The following is a 20,415-nucleotide window of genomic DNA, read 5'->3' as shown; positions in this document are numbered from 1 at the left end:
TTTTGCGAGGGGGTTATCACAGAAAATTAGGATCCTTGTTTATCACCTTTCATCATGATGGATCGTAACATGCTTCACAATCCTGCAAGAATTACTGATCATAGTGTGTACAAACAAAGCCATTGAAATAATGGTGGCATAGGAAACATAAAATCTGGTAGTGTTTGCAGTGTTTGCAGTTGGGCTGTGGGGGGGGACGTTTTTGGCTAAGGACACTGGGTGAAATCCCCACTCTTGTGAAAAGTGTTATAGGATTAGGGCGACCAGACAGCAAGTGTGAAAAATCAGAACAGAGAGTGGGGAGTAATAGGAGTCTGTATGAGAAAAAGACCCCAAAATCGGGACTGTCCCTATAAAATCGGGACATCTGGTCACCCTATATAGGATCTTTTATGTTTACTAATGGGGGATGGAATTTTTAGCATGTCATTGAAAATACCCCCACAAATGAAACTGCATGGTGTTCAAATTATCTATGTCTGAAAGACTAAGAGCTTAGTCAGGATTTAAAGATGTGGTTCTAGAGAATTCTGGTATTCCCCACCTGATTCTTAGATTCACTTGGTTTTCCTTGTAGCCTGCTAAAAAACTAGCTACATATATTTAAACACATTTGTGTGTCTTCAAACTGGAGGCTTCCACATAAATAATCTATACAACCTGCCTAAATATATGATATTTATCCATGCCCTAAATACATATACAATGGTCTATAGATAGACATACTGTATTGCATCTATGAAAAACACAGTTACAACGAAAATGTATCCTTATAACTAGGAGCCAGAAATCGTTTGATTAAAATATGTCCTTAACTTTTTATACTTTAAAATTCATTTATATAATATTTACCTTTTCCATAGCCCTTCTTTCTTCCTTTTTTATTAATTAATTACCTCTAGCAACACCCACAGAGTATCAATGGATCAATCTTTGATGCTTCTACTGCAGATGTCATGTGAGGTTAGGACATTAACATAATATCTCAATTCAGCATGATTAGCTCATTCTAACTACTTGTAATCATACCATCCTGTTAGTAATATTATTGCAGGGTGTGGCTCCCAAAGCAGATGTGAGAAGACAAGTCATTGCTGATTACTGTGACTGGTGGTAACCTGTACCTTTTCATATTGTGAATAAAAAAATCTAGCTTGGTTTCTCAAATAGTGACTTATATCACAACATCAGCTGAATAATGTCACAGCTGTGAGCGGGACCTTTGCATAGATGTTTGTAATATGGTCAGCCCATTATTTAACATCATATTGTTTGTTCATTCCTATATGTCCATGTTCTAATATGAGTCAAATTGTATTAGACAAGAGCTTTGTAGTTTACTGTGTTTGCTGGCTTCATGTTACATTTTTTGCCTCTGTTAAATCATTTTGCATCATCTGTTATCAGTGTATGTGAAACAGGGGCAAATCGTGTAAGTATCCAGATGTCCTAAGCCTAAAAAATAATAAAAAGTATTAATAAACATAAAAAATAACATAGTCCTAGAAAAGCTAAAATTAGAAACAGAAAAATTACAAATTTAAAGACTGCAGGTTCCACATTAATTTTTTTAATTCCCATCCTATCTCCAGCATTGCTCTAAATTAACTTTTGGAGAGATAACTGACAAGAAGAATGCTGACATCCTCTGTCTATCTACATAAAGACTAATATGAACAATCATAGTCAGCGTTTTTTAGAGTATACCACCAGTATTTCTGAACACTAAACTGGAAGGGCCATTCTTTTAGGGGTGAGAGGGTAGTTCAGTGTCCAGGCTAGTGAATTCTTACACCTTTTTGGCAGTATCAGCAGAGAAATTATCAATTATGATGGTGGTTTTAGTTATGCACAAATCTGTCCACTAGCAACTGAAGTGAAACCATCAACAGATTACTCAAAGGAGGAATCTGCTAGCAATAACAATCACTAGTGATCTGGGTTAGCCGTGAACTAATGAATGACCACATAAGTGACTGGTGTGTATTCCATTACCAGTCTCCTGAGCCCTAAAGTCCTTTCTGGAAAGTTCTGTGTCGTGACACATCTAGATAGTGTACAGATCTATATAATGCCTGTATTTCTCTTCCCGTTTTATATTGTAATAAAAATATTTGCATGAAAAAAGTATCTTTGGATGAAATTGATTCCATCCACCTAGAGCCCAAGTGTCTGGGCTCTATGCAGACACAGTGAAGAGCGGTAAGGAAGGTGTAATCCATCTCCCCAGCCCTGGGATACAGAGGCCACTGAATCAACATAAACACAAATCCAGGGATCCTTCTCTGGCTCGTCTTGAAATGCCCTGGGACTGCTAAATGGCCTCTGTGCATCAGTCTATGCAGGGGTGGTGCTGAGCCCATTTCTGTGTCATGTAGGAAGCGTTCAGTGCCCTATATGGGCATGCAGACAGTTGACCTCCCACAGAGACCCCATTTAGAACATTATGTGATATTATTCTTCCAACCAGGTTTGAACTTCACTTTTTTTTTTAAATAAGATGTGTGCTGGTGGTGTTTTTGCTTATTCCTCAGATTAATTTATATTTCATTAATTGTGGCCTCACAATCAGTTGGTATGGAGCCACAAATGTCACAAACAAGATTATGCTTTCAGATGAGGAATAAGCAGCAGCTGGGCCAAAGATCTGGTTTTCATAGGAATCCTGTAGTTATGTCCCAAAGGGAGAGGTAGGAGCAGTAAGAAGTCTTCTCTTCCCGTCCCCCAATATTATGGTTCTGAACTCTTCCATATAGGATCTGTATTGTACAGTCTATAATTAAATACAATTAAAGCCTGGGATACACTATAGAAATTCCCTCATCAGATACAGCCAAGAGAAAATCCTATTTGGAAACAACTAGCTTCTGTATATAATTAATTCCATTCCCACTGACAAATCCCAACTTTTGGAGCAACTCCACACCTTTTAGCAGGGAATAAATACTATACATTAAACTTATGGGTGTTGTGTTCCCACAGGAATACAGAGGAGAGCTATTGAAAGTGCAGAAATATCTGCTTGAATTAGTAATAGATAGGCCATTCCTCCAGTTCTAAGCCGGACTGTCCTGTTACCCTGCCCCCGGTTTGTCCCCTGTCCAGTACTGGTATAAAACTGGATTTGGTTTTGTCTGATATCGCCTCGTAGGGTGGAGGCTGCCATTTTGAAGACCACACCACTGGTGTGACCTTGCATGAACCATGCGTGCAAGATCATGACAGCAAGGGCGGGGTCATGAAGACAGGGGAGGGCCGATGCCATTTTCAGAAGTACCAGAATGTCCAGAGTTCTGGGCATACACCAGTGGCCACCCTAATCAGTAGTGGGGAGGAGGTCAGTTGGAGAACATAAACCATGTGCAACTTTACATTCATTTTAATAATGGCTATCCTGCAGTCCAGCATCGGGTGGGTTTAACATACCCCAGTGTTCTAAGTATTCTCTAATCTGTTGCTTATTGTTTTGAAGTTTAAAGATCATATTTTATTGAGTTATGCTTTTTTAAACTTTCCATATGACATCTTTAACACTAATACAGATATGTTTGCTTTAGTTCAGCCTCTTCCACCAAATAACTTTGGCCTTGCAATGCTTACAAAAGCAGGGGGAAACGTCAATAAACATCTCTTTTGCAAGAAGCTGTAATTATGGCTAATCCAAAAAAGAGAGCACCGAGAGAATGGTGATCCCCTCTAGGAAAACACAGTTTAGCTTTGTTAGAGAACTGCTGAAATGTAGCATGGAAATGGTGAGTTACATTTTTAATTTGTTTGTTTCTCTTTCACAGCCTGTGATTCCAACCAGTCCAACAAGCAGCTCCACAACACCAACCAGCACAATGGGCATGTCCTCAAAAATTGACAGCTCTGCTCTTCAGGACATTTTCATCTTCTCTCCCATGTCAGGACTTTATGGCCCAAGGTAAATCTCCCAATGAATCTGAGCATATTCAGGCAATATTTTACAGGTCAATTGCTTCAGACTAGAAAACAGAAACAATTTTTTTCTTCCCTTCCACTTTATGTATAATCAAATATTTCAAGATGTTGTACAAGGCATTTAATTAAAACGAAAAGCTGTAACAGAGTGGCTATGTGTAGAAAATATCATAACTATCATTCTCTATACAGCCATGAAAGTTTAGCACTATTCTGGATTGCCAGCTAATGTGCAGTGGAATTAAGAGGAAGGAATATGTTAGCCAGGATACCAAAATTCTGAGTGACTTTTGTTTTTAATAATGTCATAGCACCTTTTGTTTCCACTTAAACAGCTGTCTGAGTGATGACACTAAAACCTGTTTTAGACCACGATTCAGCAAAGCACTTGAGCAGGTGCATAACTTTAATCATGTGAGAAGTTTCATTGACTTTGGCGAGACTACTTCTATCTTATTCAGAGGCTTGCACTTCTAGTAGTGATGTAGTAGTCCCTCTACCCCTGTCTGCCACCTTTAAGGAGGCAACCAGATAATCCCTTTCTGACTTTTCAGGGATGACCAGCTGATATAATTCCTCATCTTTTGTTTCCAGGGGACCAGGAAGAGGAAATCTCCCTTTCCCCCTGCAAAGGAAATATCTTCAGATAGTACCAGTGCCTTCTAAGGCATCTCTCAGCTCTAGAATGAGTTAGAAGCCAGCTCAGTCATTAGCAGAAAGATAAACTTTCAGTGTTTAGGATCCCACTGTTTCTGAATTGCACTAGGAAGGAAATATGATGTTCTGCAGAGGTTTTCTATGGATTGTAAAAACCAAAGCTTTACTTTGATGCTCTCCCAGAAGATAGAATATTAGGAGTAGGTCACCCAGCCAGGGCAGAAGAGTGAGAAGCATGAGAGTGTTAAGTGAACTCTGAAGTTGTTGGAGGGTGTGGAGTGGACATGAGAAACCTTTGTTGTGAGGAGGTGGTCCATTTGGAATTGAGCAGGGCCAGCCTTGGTTTTGGGAGACAGTTTTGCAAGACTCAGCAGCTTTGTGCACTTTTAACCTGATACAAGGTGAAACCTAGTACTTTCAATTGTGAATTGAGGTTTTTGAGTTTTCAAAACCTCCACATGAAATCCAGAGACCAATTCCCTTTCTCCAAGCCCCTCTCCTTCCACTGGAACAAGTTTTAGGGTATGTGTCAGTAAGAATCCCACTGCAAGCACACATGCATGTAGAAATTGGTATCTTCTGAATAGCAGTGTCTGTCCAGGTCTCACATGTGCCCTGTGCCTCCTTGCTCTTCCATGCGAGGGCTTAATGGGCAGAGCAGCCACCATCCCTCAGTTCCATGTTACCGCCCAAGGCAGCAAGATAGAACCTAGTGAATGTCCAACCCACTACTCTCTTGTGAGCTTCAAAACCTGTATTTTTCACAAAAAACTGTGAAGAACTTCATATTCTCAACCCTTCCAAATTGGACATTTAAAAGAAAGAAAGGGAAAAAAAGAAAACTCATCAGCAAGCCCTTAGACAACAGCTGAGGCACTTCTCACCAACCACCATGTCTCATAGCACACTCTAAGTCTATATCTACACAACAAGCTAGGGTTGTGGTTCCTCTCATGAAACTGGCATGAGTATAAATAGCAGTGTAGCTGTGGTACCACAGGTGCAGCAGAGAAGGCAGGGCTGAGCTGTGTCAAGTACATACCCACCAGTTTCCTGTGAGTTTGTACTCCATATGGCTCAGATGGGCCTCCACTACCACTACCCATGCTACCGTAATTATGCTTCTGTTTATACTCATGCTAGCTCAGTGAGAGCTAGCATGAGTATATCAACACAAGCAAGGGAAACATACCCCTGGTTTGCAGTGTAGACATAGCCTAAGCTGGCAAGGTTCAGTCCCTGCCCATCCTGTGACAGCCTCATTCATCTCAGAGACAGACATAGGTAATGCTTTTTCTGCTTGGGAGAGAGCCACCTCCCAGACAGGTCTCCTCAAGGATTCAAAGTCCAGGGATGCTCAGCTCAAGTTATACCTGTTCTGACCCTGAGGAAACACTAACAGCCAGAATGAAGAAAAAAAATCATCATTGACCAGTTGTCCTTCAGGAAGACCCCACACCCCAGAGTCCAGGAAGAAGAAAGTACCAACAACATCAGCATCAATAACCTCAGCACTGACAACTTCAACCCCAACAATCTTGGCACCAGCATCCTTGGCACAACAGGTCCAGCGGCTGCACCCCTGACTATGTAGGGTGACTCTGAGAGGCAAGGCCAGATGAAGCATAAACATGGCTCCAAGCACCACACTGGACTACTCAACAAGGATTCTAAATGCCATTCCTGCAAATACAAAGGCTCGATCTCTTATGAGTCAGAAGAGGGAAGCCAACCATGCAGGTAAAAAGATCCAGTACTGACCTCACTGCTGAGCCTGTCAACAGTTTGAGCTGTACCTCAACAGAGGAACCAGGGACATCTATCATACCAGAACCGCAGCTAGCACCAGCACCACCTGGCAATGGTACCACTCCCCTCTACGGCCATACCAGTTGAGGAAACTTACTCTTCCTTCCCCTCCCTAATCTACTTGTTTTTGTTGGTGTCAAGTAAAGATCCCTCTATGCTATCATTGGAGAGTGACCTCAGGGAGGATTCCAGAAGCCACTCATTCTGGGACCCACCTTAGGCAAAATGTGAATGGCCTTGAGTCAGCCAACCTCAACTGGGCAAATACACTTACAGCATGCCACTTCAGTCATATTGGCCATACTGGGAACCAGCATAGTATATGTTCCAGAACAGATCCTCCCCCCATTTGCATACATCAAGAAGTGGGGGACATCCCACTTTGCAGCATCAATAGCCAGGCCACCCACACTAGAGCCAGATGTCAGCATCCAGAAGCAGGTGGCAATGGAGGGACAGCATTAATCTTTGTCTGCATCTCAGGAATCATGATCATCCCCAAATGAAGTCATGGCTCCAACACTGACAGCAACTTTAAGGCTTTCCATGCCCTCCTGTTGCAGATTGTGGAGACCCAGGCCACTGAAACCAAGGTGATCCAAGAAAGATCTCACAAGCACTTTAGTGTACTGATCTCCACAACCCCAGCCTGGTTTGCCCTCTCGGTAAAGTAGGGCACACTCAAGCTGGCAAAGGGGCTGTGGCAGATCCTCACCACTCAGACCTCACATGTCACCATACAGCACCTGCCCTTTGAAGGATGGAGTTATTTAGTAGCAGAACTCATGGAACATTCCATTTGCTAAAAGACTCGTAGGCCACTCTGCAGCCTTGGTATCTACAGAAGTTACATATGCTGGGTGTTTTCAGAGGCTTACATCGACAGAACCCCACTGCACCCGGCCCAAAACATTCCTCTGTGCTCCCCAGTTCAGGGACCACTGCACTATGCAGTGGGCTTACCACCAGGGTAGTTGCCAAGTTCAGGAGGGTGGTACTATAATATCTGTTTGACTAATGCAGCTGAAACTCCTCACCCGTCATCCAGAGCGGACACTACTTGCCAGTCACCTACAGTAGGATCCACACTGACATATACTTGAAGAAGAAAGAACTATTACTTAACCTACAGTAACAGTGATTATCCAAGATGATGTCTGCGTGAATCCCTTGATCCACCCTCCATCCCCACTCTCTGAATCCTCAGCTGTCACAGGAATTGTGAGGGACCTGAGGAAGGGTTGCATCACTCCACTCTTTATGCCCTCTCATTTGATCGTGAGGATGCACACGTTGCATGCCACAACAGACCCTGCTGTTCAAAAGAATTTGATCTCGGGTTTTCAAGGCTCCTGCAGATCTTTAGTGGGATTCACAGACTGCAAGATCTTGGAGAAACACAGTTAATGTAGGGTAAAAAACTATTCTTATTCCAGAGTGACAATGTTGAGATTTGTTGCCTCTTTAACTTGGTGTAAAATTTAAGCACAGAGTCTTTGATGATCAGCACATTAGGAATTTATATTGGAAACAGTGTTTTTTCTTTTATGATTATAGTCAATGCCTATACTATGTTTTGTAAAAATGAGTATTACTTGTCCCGTAAGTCTGCTAAACACTGAAAGCAAAATAATTCATTTCAGCTAATTATTTTAAAGAAAACTGAAAAAAATGCTCAGCACTGCTTTCTATTTTGGCTGCAGGTACATTCACTTTTTTTTTCAGTTACTGCCAAATAGTGCAAAATATCAAATTTCTCTTTCACATAATAAATTATATCCTAATAATGATGCACCATTGTTTAGAACAGAATGGGAAGTGGTAGGTCCACTTTAGGTCTTCATCATTAAATTATCCTTTTCCCTATATCTCTTTGGATTATTTTTATGTCAATATTTTTAGGGATGAAATTGGAATAATGTCTTGTGATGACATCAGCAAATATGGAAAGTCTGGAATAAAAGGCTCCGAGTCACCTAGCTACTTTCTGGAGCATGAAAGTGGGAAGTATTACACATTAATTGAAGATGAGGGCCATCCAATGGGCTCTGAGTATGAGAGAGGCAGAACCACAGGAGTTCGAAGAAGAGAAAAGACACCCACTCATGGTATGTTTGATTGCTTTGGTCTTCAGAAGTTGACTGGATTAACAAATTGTATCACTATATTATTTATCAACTCACAGTCATTCTATGACCTGTTTGGGACCAAAAGGTGTTAGAAATATGCTTTTGCTTTGAATAGTAACTGGATGTTAGTATTATTAAATGTTCAGGATCAAGTTGTAAGATTTTTTTTAATACATTATCTACTTTAAACCCACAAGATTGTGTGTGGAAATTATTTTTAAAAATTGTAATGGATGGGGAAATAGATGCCACTTTCACTTATTAGAGACCTACAGTCTCTTGGAGAGATTCCTACCTGCAACTTACAGAAATACTAAAATATTATGAAACTGCCTGAAAAGACCTTGGTAGAAGATGAAAGCATCTACAAAATGAAATGTCATCCCTAATTTAACCTTGTATTGAAGTGTATAATCACTTAGTACCTTGAAAGGTATTGTGAGGATTAATTAGTTAATGCTTGCAATGCAATTTGAGATCCTAGGATGGTTACTGCTAAATATGATTGCAAGATATTGTAACAATAAGAAACTCTCTTTTTATGTAGAAATCAAGTATTGTACATAATACATTGTAAAAGAGTTGCTGAGCTATAAATATATTTGTATCTGTTAAAGATGAACATTGATGATCAGTGAACTTTAGAATAACATTACTGAAACATACTGGAAGCCAATTTACTCTTGTATTTGTGGTATTTTTCTTTTCAGTATGATAGAGATTATTTTCTTGTGAGGGTCACACACCTTTAAGATGGCATGTGCTGAGCATATTTATAAATACATATATATTTATATGTAACTTGTAATACATTATATTGATTTTTATTTTTGTTTGGTTGAGAGAGTGACATTTCCCTGTCATTGTCACCAGTGAAAAGAATTACCCTTTCTGTCAGATAGGGCACTCCCTAAGAGAGTGGTTCTTCTTTGAGAGATTGCTCACATCAATTGTTGATAGTTATCTTAGTGTTAAGTGTTACTGTAGTGTTAAGTGTAGTTTAGTAGTTGAGGGCAGTTTTGCATTCAACGACTGCCCTGCGGGGCTCTGGGGCATGCCGTCCCAGAGCTTCAAACCTTGCAACAAGCCCATGGCTATGGGTGATCCCCACAACTCAGGCCCAGGGCACCCCCCCTCGGTTGCCCGGCCATCGTCATGCTCAGACACATGGCCTCCTGAGGCGACCCTCAGCCACCCCCCTCCAGACCCGGAGCAACCCACGTAGTCAGCACCCATGGTAGGGGCTACCCCAGGCGCCCAGGAAGAGCTACCCACAGCTGACCAAGGGGCCACTTCCGTCCCAGCTCTCCTGGTGGAGTTGTCTTCGTCCTCCCCTGATGAGACTATGGCTGGCATGTCCACGTCTGGTCCACCTCCGATGGACTTTAGAGTCCTACAAGAACTGCTTAGTTCTCTTCGAGATGTGTTGCTCGTATCTATTCCATTCCCCCCCACCTTCCCCTCTGTCGGACTAGCCAGCAAGAAGGAACTGAAGTGGGGTTGGGCCGGAAGGGTCTTATATAGAACGCCATATCAGCGCCACTCCAGGGGGCTCCCCAGCTGGCCCGTCAGGTAACTACTAGGGAAAAAGTTTCCAACTTCTGTGCACGCGGTGTGCGCACACACCTAACTGGAATAGATATGAGCAACACATCTCAAAGAACAACAGTTACAGAAAGGTAAGTAACCATTTTTTCTGTCCTCTGATACATGCATACACCTCCCACTGAAGTCAGTCAGCAGCCCATATGAATGTTTGGGGCTCAATTTGATCCTTAGTCTTTTGTTTCAATTGGAATAATTCTAAATAGTTGTACCAATTACTGTCAGGAATTAATCAAAAGTATAAGGTTTGTCCCTTCTGCTTCAACTTTCTGACCTCCACTTCCCAACATACATTTGAATTATTCTTGAAAGAAATGATGATAAATACTGTAAGAAATGGCTTTTGGCAGGCTCATTAAAAGCAGAGTTGTAGTCTCTGCAACATACTTGCATTCCTCTGGAAAACTGCAAAAAAACACAGGAACCTTCCACTAATGATTTTTTAGGTGACATATATAACTTTGTAAACATAAGCACATGCTATTCTTTACCTGATGACAATTTTGCTGCAGGAGAACTAACTTTAATAGTAAATAAGGTGTACATGCTGAAAGGTGTACACTGTGCATCTTGGAGAGGTTCTCTTCTGTGTTGTTTCTCTCCTACTGTACTTCTCTTATACTACTTTAGTTTGTGCTGCCCCCATGTAAAGCACTAGCAGAAACTAACAGGAAGGTACTGAATTTTAAATGAAATTCCAGAAAGATGCACTTCTGGGATTTAATGCTGCCACCTCTTCTTCTCCATAGAAAGCGTTAAACCAATGCCACTCATGAAGATAATCCCAAAGTTAATGAAAGAGAAGAGTGGATCCAATAAGGCCTGCTTTCCCTAAACTCCTCGCATTCCTGCATATTTGGGGCTTGGTTGACTGTTGGGAGGATACAGATCCTAGATGCAGTCACTCTACGTGACTTACTCCCATAGGAAAAAACATTAGAATTGCCAGAGAATTTGCTTTTGGAAATTAAGGATGCTCACTGGTGAATCCGGGTGATATGTGGCATTTATTTGTAATATATGGACAACGGACTAATAAGAATATGACCGTATAATTGGCTACACTGCAGTAGCAGGATTTTTGCTACAAAGTCAGTGGATACTACAAGCCCTCTATGCTTATTTATAAGAACTGGTTTCTATGCAAACACGAGTAACTGCACAACTGGTATTTCTAAAAATCCTTAAAATGGGACTGGCATATCTCCAGATATGTACACAATCTCTATAGAGAGAGGACTAGGCAGCACTTGAGGGCAACCTGGATAAATTTCTCTTCCTGGATTTTCTCAAAGAGAGCAAATCTGGAAAGTCCTTAAATCCAAGATGTTTGGAGGAGAAACTTAAACCTATAGAATACTACTTTTTTAAAAAACATTGTTTCATGTTCTCATTTTTCCTTCCCTCAGAAAAGTATTTCCATGCCTAAGTTGGGCTTCTAGGCTAATGCATCTCCTTTTCTGTCTCACTCTTAATCTTTGGAAGGTGTCTTCACTTGGTTCCTCAAGAAATTTCAGAAAATATTTTAGTACAACTCTAGTTTAAACTAGAGATAGGCCATAGTGGCAGAAGTCCACATGGAGATTTCAAACAACTTTAAGTTTGGAGATAATTGGACCTGAGGTTTTGGTTTGGCTCATTATAAAGATAGGGTTCATTTGCAAAATTCAGTTTTGTATTAGAAATACCGCCCAAAGATTAGGGAACTTGATCTAGGTTTGTAATATTTCATGAAGTAAACTTACAAGCATGTGAGAAAAGCTTGTTCCATTTGGTGTATTGTTGTAATGTGAGTGTAAAGTTGTTGCAGAATTCAGATATATTCTGATAAAGATTTAAGCATTACATCCAACTTCTCAGTGAAATAAGTTCTATGGTCACAATTTCTGCATAACTAAATATGTATATGCTATATTTTTTCTAGACTACACAAGTTTAAAAATGAGTGAGGGGGATTTTGTAAAATGCTTTGAGACACTCTGATAGAAGACAACAGTTAGAGAAGAAAAGAGTATTATTATTATTAGGTGCCTCTCTTTCTGTTTATGTTGAATCCATACTAGCAACTATTTGTAAGCATGATTTTCTCTTACCAAGGGTATATTTTGCCTCTGAAGAGCATGTTACAGTCATGTTATAACTGCATTGTACACTATACCTCGAGAAGCAGGTTTAGATCCTTAGCTGCATCAGTGGTCTTCTCAGTGGAACTGCACAGAGAAGAAGGCAAGCCATATTTGCATTCCCCAATGATTCCTGGAACTACAAAAGTCAGAATGAGGGATGCTGTAAATTATGCCACACTGCAATGATGATCCTCAAAGGGATTTCAACAGCTGGGACTTGCTGAAGTATATGATGTCATGACCACATCCCTCCCCAGAAATGTTCCCGGTATGCCCCCTACATCAGGACTGGTAGTGGGTCTCACCCCCACTTGGAGCTGTTGGGTTCCAATGTGGGGACCTGCCTTGGTTTCCCTTTAAACTAAAATTCTAGTTTAGATCTGGTTCTCGCTGCCACCAGTCAGTTTTTAAGTGTCTGACACACTCCCTGTTCCCCCAAAAACTTCCCCTGGGGAACACAGATCCAAACACCTTGAATCTCACCAGAGAGAGAGAAACAGCCAGTTCCCCTCCCCCCTTCCCTCTCTCCAGCCTGCTTTGGAGAGATTCCACCGAGTCAAATCCTTGACTCAACACAAAGAGGGACTCACCTCCCCCTCCCCTTTCCCTGAGAATCCACCCAAGGAAAGACCAACCAAGTCCTTAATAGAAAATAATTTATTAAAGAATAAAAAGAAAGTCACTGTCTCTGTAACCAAGATGGAACAATACAGGGTCTAAACTTATCAATCTCTGGAGAGAATCCCCCCTCCTTTCTTTCTCAGTAAAAGCAATAACAGCAATAGAAATAAAGAATTTCTCCAGCAAACACACAATTGCAAATATAGAAAGCAACTCAAAAGACTAATCCGCCTTTCTAATTAATACTCACTATTAAATAGTAGAAACTACTCCAGGAGAACTTGGAGACATGACTGACCTCTCTTAGATCCAAAGAGAGCTCTCTCACAAAGAACACAGACAAAGGCTTCCCTCCACAGAGATTTGAAATTATCTCGTCTCTGATTGGTCCTCTGGTCAGGTGGTCATCAGGTACTGCATGTTAACCCTTTACAGGTAAAAGAGACCTTAACCCTTAACTATCTGTTTATTTATGACAGCCTAATAATCTCTGCTATCCTGAGATTCCCCAGGCAAGGGGCATTCAGGTTTCCAAATGCTTTGCATTGCTTTTGTTTCAAGAACAGTCCTCAGAAAAAAATCCCAGTCCATGCTAATCAAGTAAACAGTACTAGGGCTTGCCAGCAACAATGGTATTTAAATATGGTGGTAGGTAGCACAGTTTCAACCATAGTATGGACAGGGCCTTAGTTAAATATCATTCTGTTTCCTGATAAGATTGGAGAAATCTTAGTAGATCATTTGTCTCTGTAGCATATTTCCAGTATACTGTAAAATCAGACACTATAACCTGCACAATGCTTGAAAGAGTAGCCATCAGATTAACACTGAAGAGTAAGACTCCATCTTAATACTGTTATCATTCAGTTTTTATCATCTCCCTGAGCAAGTAAATCCCACAGGCTTTTACCTTAATATAGAATCAAAGAGATATTTGAATTGTGTTTGAAATGTGAGCCAGAAATATGAATTTGGCTTGCTTTCATAAACTCATACTGTTCAATGACTTGTAGTTAAAACGTCAGGCGAAGTGTGTGTGCGCCTGATTCCTGTACCATTTAAACTTTCTTCTTATGCTCTTGGTGGGACCATTGTGTCTGCTTTCCACAGCTTTGAGAAATTGTTTGAAAACTTAGAATGAAAATTTAAAAAATAAATAAATAAAGCAGCAGCACAGGAAAAGGCCTTGCAAACTAAAGAGAAAGTGAAAACGAACAGAAAGCACATTTGTATTTACCTCTGGAGCTTGTAGGAGAAACTAGTAAATCAAGAAGTTTTAAACAAGTGTTGTTAAAAGAAAGCTAAGCTTTCTAACCCTGAGAAGAACTTTTTTAGTTTTATTTTTATAGTGTTTTAAATCTCTTGTTTTAAAGAGCCACTTTTGCAAGCCTCAGGAGTTATGATAAATGATTGTGCTTCTGCTGCAAGCTGTGGCTTATTTTTGGTGCAATATCTAGAAGCTTGGGACTGTTGCTGGAGCGGGGGCAGGCAGCGGCCAGCGCCGGCGGCCGGGGCCGGGGGGGGGCGGCATTTGGCTCGGCATGCCTCCCGCATGCCTGCGGAGGCCGGGAGCCGGGACGAGCGACGGACCTGCCGCGGCATGCGGGCGCGGCGGTCCCGCCGCCCGCGTTCCGCGAGGCTCCGCAGGCATGCTGCGCGTCCGCCGCCGGGCCTCCGTGACCTGCCGCAGGCATGCGGCGGCGGCGAGAGACGAGAAAAGCCGCCTCCCCTCCCCTCGGCAGCGGGAAGAGGACCCGCCCGACCGGACGACTGGGGAAGGCGCGCAGCAGCACTCGCTGGGGGGCAGCCTACTTTGTAGAGCCGCCCCTGGTTGCTGGAGCTGAATACCCAGGATAAAGAGGAAAAAATATTATTTAAAAAACTACATATATTTTAAATCACTTTCCTAGTTGAATAGTCTCTTCTCAGTGTTTGTGGGGTTCCTACAAACTGCAGTTCAGAAATTCCTACAAGGGATTTGCCAAAATACGAATGATGGTCATAATCTAGTGCCTATCACAGCTGGTAGATTTAATGAATCTGCCAAAAGTCCCTGAAGATGAGACTTCCTTGATGTTTGTAGGAAGGGCAAAAGCCAAGCAAGAAATCAGAAAATCACATCCCTTCAATTCAGGGCCGGTTCCAGGCACCAGCATTCCAAGCTGGTGCTTGGGGTGGCAATCTGCAAGGGGCGGCAGTCCCTATTGTTTTGTCCCCAAGCAGCGCGCCGAATTGCCGCCATGGGCGGCTGGGGCAGCCCCTGTGCCCTTAGGGCAGCAGGCGTGTTTCCGCGGTGGCGGCAATTCAGCGGCAGCTTCTATGTTTAGCTGTCCGGAGCGGCTTCAGCTAAACATAGAAGCTGCCACCGCGGAAACACACCTGCCGCCCTAAGGGCACAGGGACTGCTCCCCCCCGCCCGCGGTGGCAATTCTCCGCGCTGCTTGGGGTGGCGAAAACTGAAGAGCCGGCCCTGCTTCAATTTCTCCTTTTCAAGACTGTTAAAATATAGCTTAGTACCATGATGAGACTTTATCCCAATTAGAATATATTTGCCATTTGCTTTTTCTAAGACTTATGGATCATAGTTCTCAACTCACATCCTGGCAGATAATCTCGTCTCTATTTTTGACTGTGTACTAAAAACACACATACGTAGTGAAGCACACTTGGTTTTCTTGGTATTAAATTATTCTTTTAAAATATCTATTTTACTTGTGTTCAGTAATTTTCCAGTTCAGTAATTTTTCATGATAACAAATGGAGTTGTAGCATTCCTAGATGTTGTTCCTAGATGTAATGGGTGAACATGAAGAGGGAGCTCAGGGGTGTGTAGGGTGTATAGTAGAGAAAAGGAATGTGTAAATATTGCAACCCAAAAAAAGACAAGATGGAAGTTTTCTGTATTTCAGTAGCAATAACCTTCTCTGTATTGCTGTTACAATAGCCATATCTGAGCTATACATTTACATGCCTTACCTTGCATTCATTACATTTTAATACACTTTGCTATCTGGCAATTTCAATGAAATTACAAAACACGTCCAATTAGCATCTGAATCATACCCTCTTATACATCAAAATAAGGTAATCATTATATATATATACAAGTGGGATGTTCATAGACAGCATCTGCAGTATCTGTATGTGGCAGATGCTGTCTATGAACATCTCACTTGTGGCACAGTGTGGCCCTGCAGTCCCTCTGCCTTTTCTTCCTCTTGTCTTGCAATGGTTTACTCCCAGACCAGAGGACTCGGACCAAGATTTCTCTTTTGTGGGGCTTATTGATTAACTCTTGTAGAGACTGTAATGGAATGCTAACCTGTATTATACTGGCACCATGTGTAATATAGTTTATCTGTTAGTCATATTGTAGCCATGTTGGTCCCAGGATATGACAGAGACAAGGTAGGTGAAATAATATTTTTTTTTTATTGGACCAACTTCTGTTGGTTGAAGGGACAAGTTTTCAAGCTTTACAGAGTTCTTCCTCAGGTATGGAGAAAGTAGCCAGAGTGTTGGAGCTAAATACAAGGTGGGAAAGATTGTTAAGCATAAGGGTTTCACACATACTGTAGGACACCACTTCAAATAAAGTGGGCAGTGAAGGTTTAGCTGGTAGTACAATATATTTCAAATTGTTGTAATGAACCATAAAACTAGTGTGCCTTTTAAGTCCAAGGTTTTTAGTGTCCAAAAGTTATGAATTTAAGTTCCCATACTTGTCTTTTGAAGGTGCTGTGCAGGTTTACTTTGAGGACTAAGACTGAGAGGTGAGATATGGAGCGTGATCATCTTGTGAAAAGTATTTACCTATGGGTGATAGGGTGTTTTTGTAAAAGCAACGAGGAGTACTTGTGGCACCTTAGAGACTAACACATTTATTTGGGCATAAGTTTTTGTGGGCTAAAACCCACTTCATCAGATGCATTGAGTGGAAAATACAGTAGGCAGGTATAAATTTGTTAGTCTCTAAGGTGCCACAAGTACTCCTCGTTGTTTTTGCTGATACAGACTAACACGGCTACGACTCTGAAACCATGCAAGGGTGTTTTTATGTCGAAAACGTAGTGATTTTCTGGTTTCACCCACATAGCTGTAGCTGAGACATTTGATGCACTAATGTGGAAAACCACATGTTGTAATAGGCATGTGTAGGACCCGTGGATCTTGAAAGGTATGTTGCGGTGGCGTTGATCATCACAGCAGTGGAGATATGTCTGCAGGTTTAGTATCTGGTGCTGCTTTGAGTTGGTGTGTTCTAAGCTGTGTGAAGCTTGCTTCTGATGATGTGCTTGGTGAGATTGAAGGGTTATTTGAAGGCCAGAAGAGGGAGTTCAGGAAATATTTCTTTCATGACATGGCTGTTGGATCTGTGGAGGTTGTGTGTAGTGATTTGTGGGTTTTTTTTGTATATAGTCAATTATAAGGTTCCATTGTTGAAGCTGATTGTGGTGTCAGGAAAGTTGACACTGGTGAGGGAATGTTCTAGAGAAAGTTTGATGAATGGGTAGCGATTGTTAAAGTTGTGGTGGAAATCTATGAGGGAGTTTAGGTCGTCTGTCCAGAGATTGAAAATATCATTGATGTAGAAATTCTTCCCAGAAATGGCCTTTGAAGAAGTTGGCATAATGGGGAGCCATCCTAATACCCAAGGCTGTTCCCATGGTTTGGACAAAGTGTTTGTTGTTAAATGTAAAGTTGTTGAGGGTAAAGATGAAATGGATGAGTTTGGCAATGTGCTTGAGGTAGATTTCTGAGCATTGTTCATTATTTTGTGAGTATTTGAGGCAGGCATCGTTGCTGTCATAGTGAGGGATGTTGGTGTGTAGGGAGGTGACATCCATGGTGGCAAAGATGGTGTACTGGGGGGATTGTTAATGTTGCAGAGTTTCTGGGGAAGTTGGTAGTGTCTTGGTGGAAACTGGCCTTTTGTGTAGTAAGTGGTTTGAGGACAGTTTCTATGAGTCCCGATATTTCTTCAGTAAGTGTGGCCTGATGTGATCAGTCTGCCATGGTTCCATTGTTTGTGTATCTTGGGAAGCATGTAGAAGGTCCCTGGGGTGAGTTTGTGAGGAATGAGGTTGTAGCGTTTTTCTTGGAGTTACCGTATCTGAGCATACAATAGATGCATAGAATCTATGAGCTGTGATGCTGGGGTCTGTAAAAGATTGTCTGCTACTAATGGATTTTTCCCAGGAATGTAAGTTAAATCCATTAAGCTTAGCAATAGAGGTTGGCATCTCAGTGGCACCTGATCTAGGCCTTTTCTGTTGGTGACGGTTATAAGAGGTTTATGGTCTGTTATCAGTATAAAAGAATCCAGTCTTCACAGATATCTGTAAAAGTTATGACATGCCCATACACTTGCCAGGCACTCATTTTCAAACTGCATATAGTTTTTCTGTTTCTGTGAGCATGCAAGAGCAAAATGTAATTGGCTTCCACTCAGATCCTTGTTGCAGCAATATTCCACCTAGACTATAGCTGCTTACATTTAAGGTTACCATTGTGGGTTTGCTCACATCACAGTACTTGAGAATTAGAGCTGTTGAGGTTATTTTCTCCTTGAAGTCAATTTCTTGATGTGGCCCCAAGGCCACAATGTGTTGGACTTTAATAGTTCATTCAGTGGTTTTGTCACTATAGAAAGAGCTTGTGGGTATCAACCAAGATAATTTACCAGCCCAGTACATGTCTCAGTTCTAGTATATTTGTTGATGCTTTCAACTCCTGAATTGCTTTTACTTTCTCAGAAGTAGGACTGATTCCATGTAGTTTTGTTGTCTGTCCCAAAAAACTCAATTTGGTGTAGACAGAAAACATACTTATCTTTATGTAGCTTCAGTCCAGATTGACTGATTAAATGTTAGGGGCTTTGTTGTGTTCTTTGGTTGATGATCCTTTTATCAAAATATCGTCCATGAAAACTACAACTCCATTTGAGTTTATTAACAGTTCTACCATCTTTCTTTGGAAAATTTCAGGTGCACTGGTAATCTTCAGAAGCAAAAATATTCCAAAGATTGTGATAAATGTTGTCAGTTTAGCACTTCCTTTGGCTAAAGGAATTTCCCAAAATCCACTCGAAGATGATGGAAAGGTGTGCATAGACCAGTGTCAGAAAAGAGACTGCATCAGTTACAACAAGCAACCATGACAGATACACAACTTCAAGAAGTTCTAAATTACATTTGGACAAACTGTCCCAAGTATCTAAAGGAAACTAAGAAAGTGAAACTAACTAAATGCCATTAACAGGCTAACCAGTCAGTGTGGTGGCTGGGCATCAGCAAGGACATAAAGAATAAAAGATCTGCAATGTTCACATGAAGACATATCAGACCAACACAACGTAAAGATTCTTTAATAACAAAACCTCTATCAGACAGACCTTGGAAAAGATTAGCTGCAGATTTATGTGAATTCAGAGGACATCATTACCTGGTTGTAGTGAACTATTTTTCCAGGTATATAGAAATAACGAATCTGAAAGACATAATATGTCTCTCAGTGTTATCGAGAAACTGAAGTGTACTTTTGCCATTTCTACCATTCCAGAACAACTAGTGAAGGACAACGGACCACAATTCACTGCAGTGAAATTTGTCATTCCAAACTAAATATGATTTTGGTCGTATTATTAGCAGCCCACAGAAGAGGCTGAGAGAGCTGTACAGATAGCTAAGAAAGTCCTACAGCAAGAAGATCCATTCTTTCCTATTCTGAGTTACAGATCACTAATATCAGTTACTGGATATAGCCTAGCCCAACTCCAGATGGGAAGACAATTCAGAACTACTGTTCCATCTTTGGAAAATAATCTATCTCTAAGTGTCCAGACATGAAGAGAGTAGCCAAATCAGATAAAAAGGCAATAAAAGCTTACAAAAACTTGGACAACAGACATCACTCAGTTAGAGAACTTACAGGTCTAGAATATGTGACAGTGTTTGTGTCCAACAGGATGGAGAAAAAGGATGGAGAACTCCAGGTGTTGTAAAGAAAAAGAATTCATGACCCAGATCATATGTAATTGAGACCGACAGGGGAGAGTTCAATGGAAACCGTCACATCTACAGTTTGTTCCTCAGAAAGAACAATCAGCAGAGCAAACTCTACAGATGGTGGATTCAGAACAAGAAGATGACTCAAGGATTCCAAGCCAATCACAGCCTGTCTTTGTAACTAAATGGACAGCCAAATGACCAAATTATTAGGCATTCACATGTTGTAATTAGAAAATCAGTACAATTCAGAGACACTTAACTGACTGGTCCATACTGAACTTGTATTGGACCAACTTCTGTTGGTGAGCAAGTCAAGCTTCTGAGCTACAGAAAGTGTGTCACAGCTAAATACAAGGTTGAACAGATAGTTTAGCTGTGACTCCCTGAATACCTTTCCTGGACCTGAGGAAGAGCTCTGTGTAGCTAAAAAGCTTTTCTGTCTCATCAATAGAAGTTGGTCCAATAAAAGATATTACCTCATCCACCTTGGGTCTCTAGTATCCTGGGACCAACACA

At 41.3% G+C, this 20,415-nt stretch overlaps 1 protein-coding gene across 5 annotated transcripts in view; it reads left to right on the top strand.

Moving 5' to 3' along the window:
- The window catches only part of LOC120371899 (connector enhancer of kinase suppressor of ras 2-like), a 581,536-nt gene that overhangs the window by 396,939 nt on the left and 164,182 nt on the right, over window positions 1-20,415 (top strand). For all 5 annotated transcript variants that reach the window (XM_039488337.1, XM_039488338.1, XM_039488339.1 and 2 more), the window contains 2 exons: window positions 3,792-3,925; window positions 8,311-8,516. In XM_039488337.1, the coding sequence (XP_039344271.1) occupies window positions 3,792-3,925; window positions 8,311-8,516 (340 nt within the window). The remainder of the gene's footprint in view (window positions 1-3,791; window positions 3,926-8,310; window positions 8,517-20,415) is intronic.

This window comes from Mauremys reevesii, linkage group 9, assembly GCF_016161935.1.
Source record: "Mauremys reevesii isolate NIE-2019 linkage group 9, ASM1616193v1, whole genome shotgun sequence".
In the NCBI taxonomy this organism is placed as follows: domain Eukaryota; kingdom Metazoa; phylum Chordata; order Testudines; family Geoemydidae; genus Mauremys; species Mauremys reevesii.
Note: the sequence above shows the minus strand (reverse complement) of the source record. Positions and strands in the feature narration are given on the sequence as shown.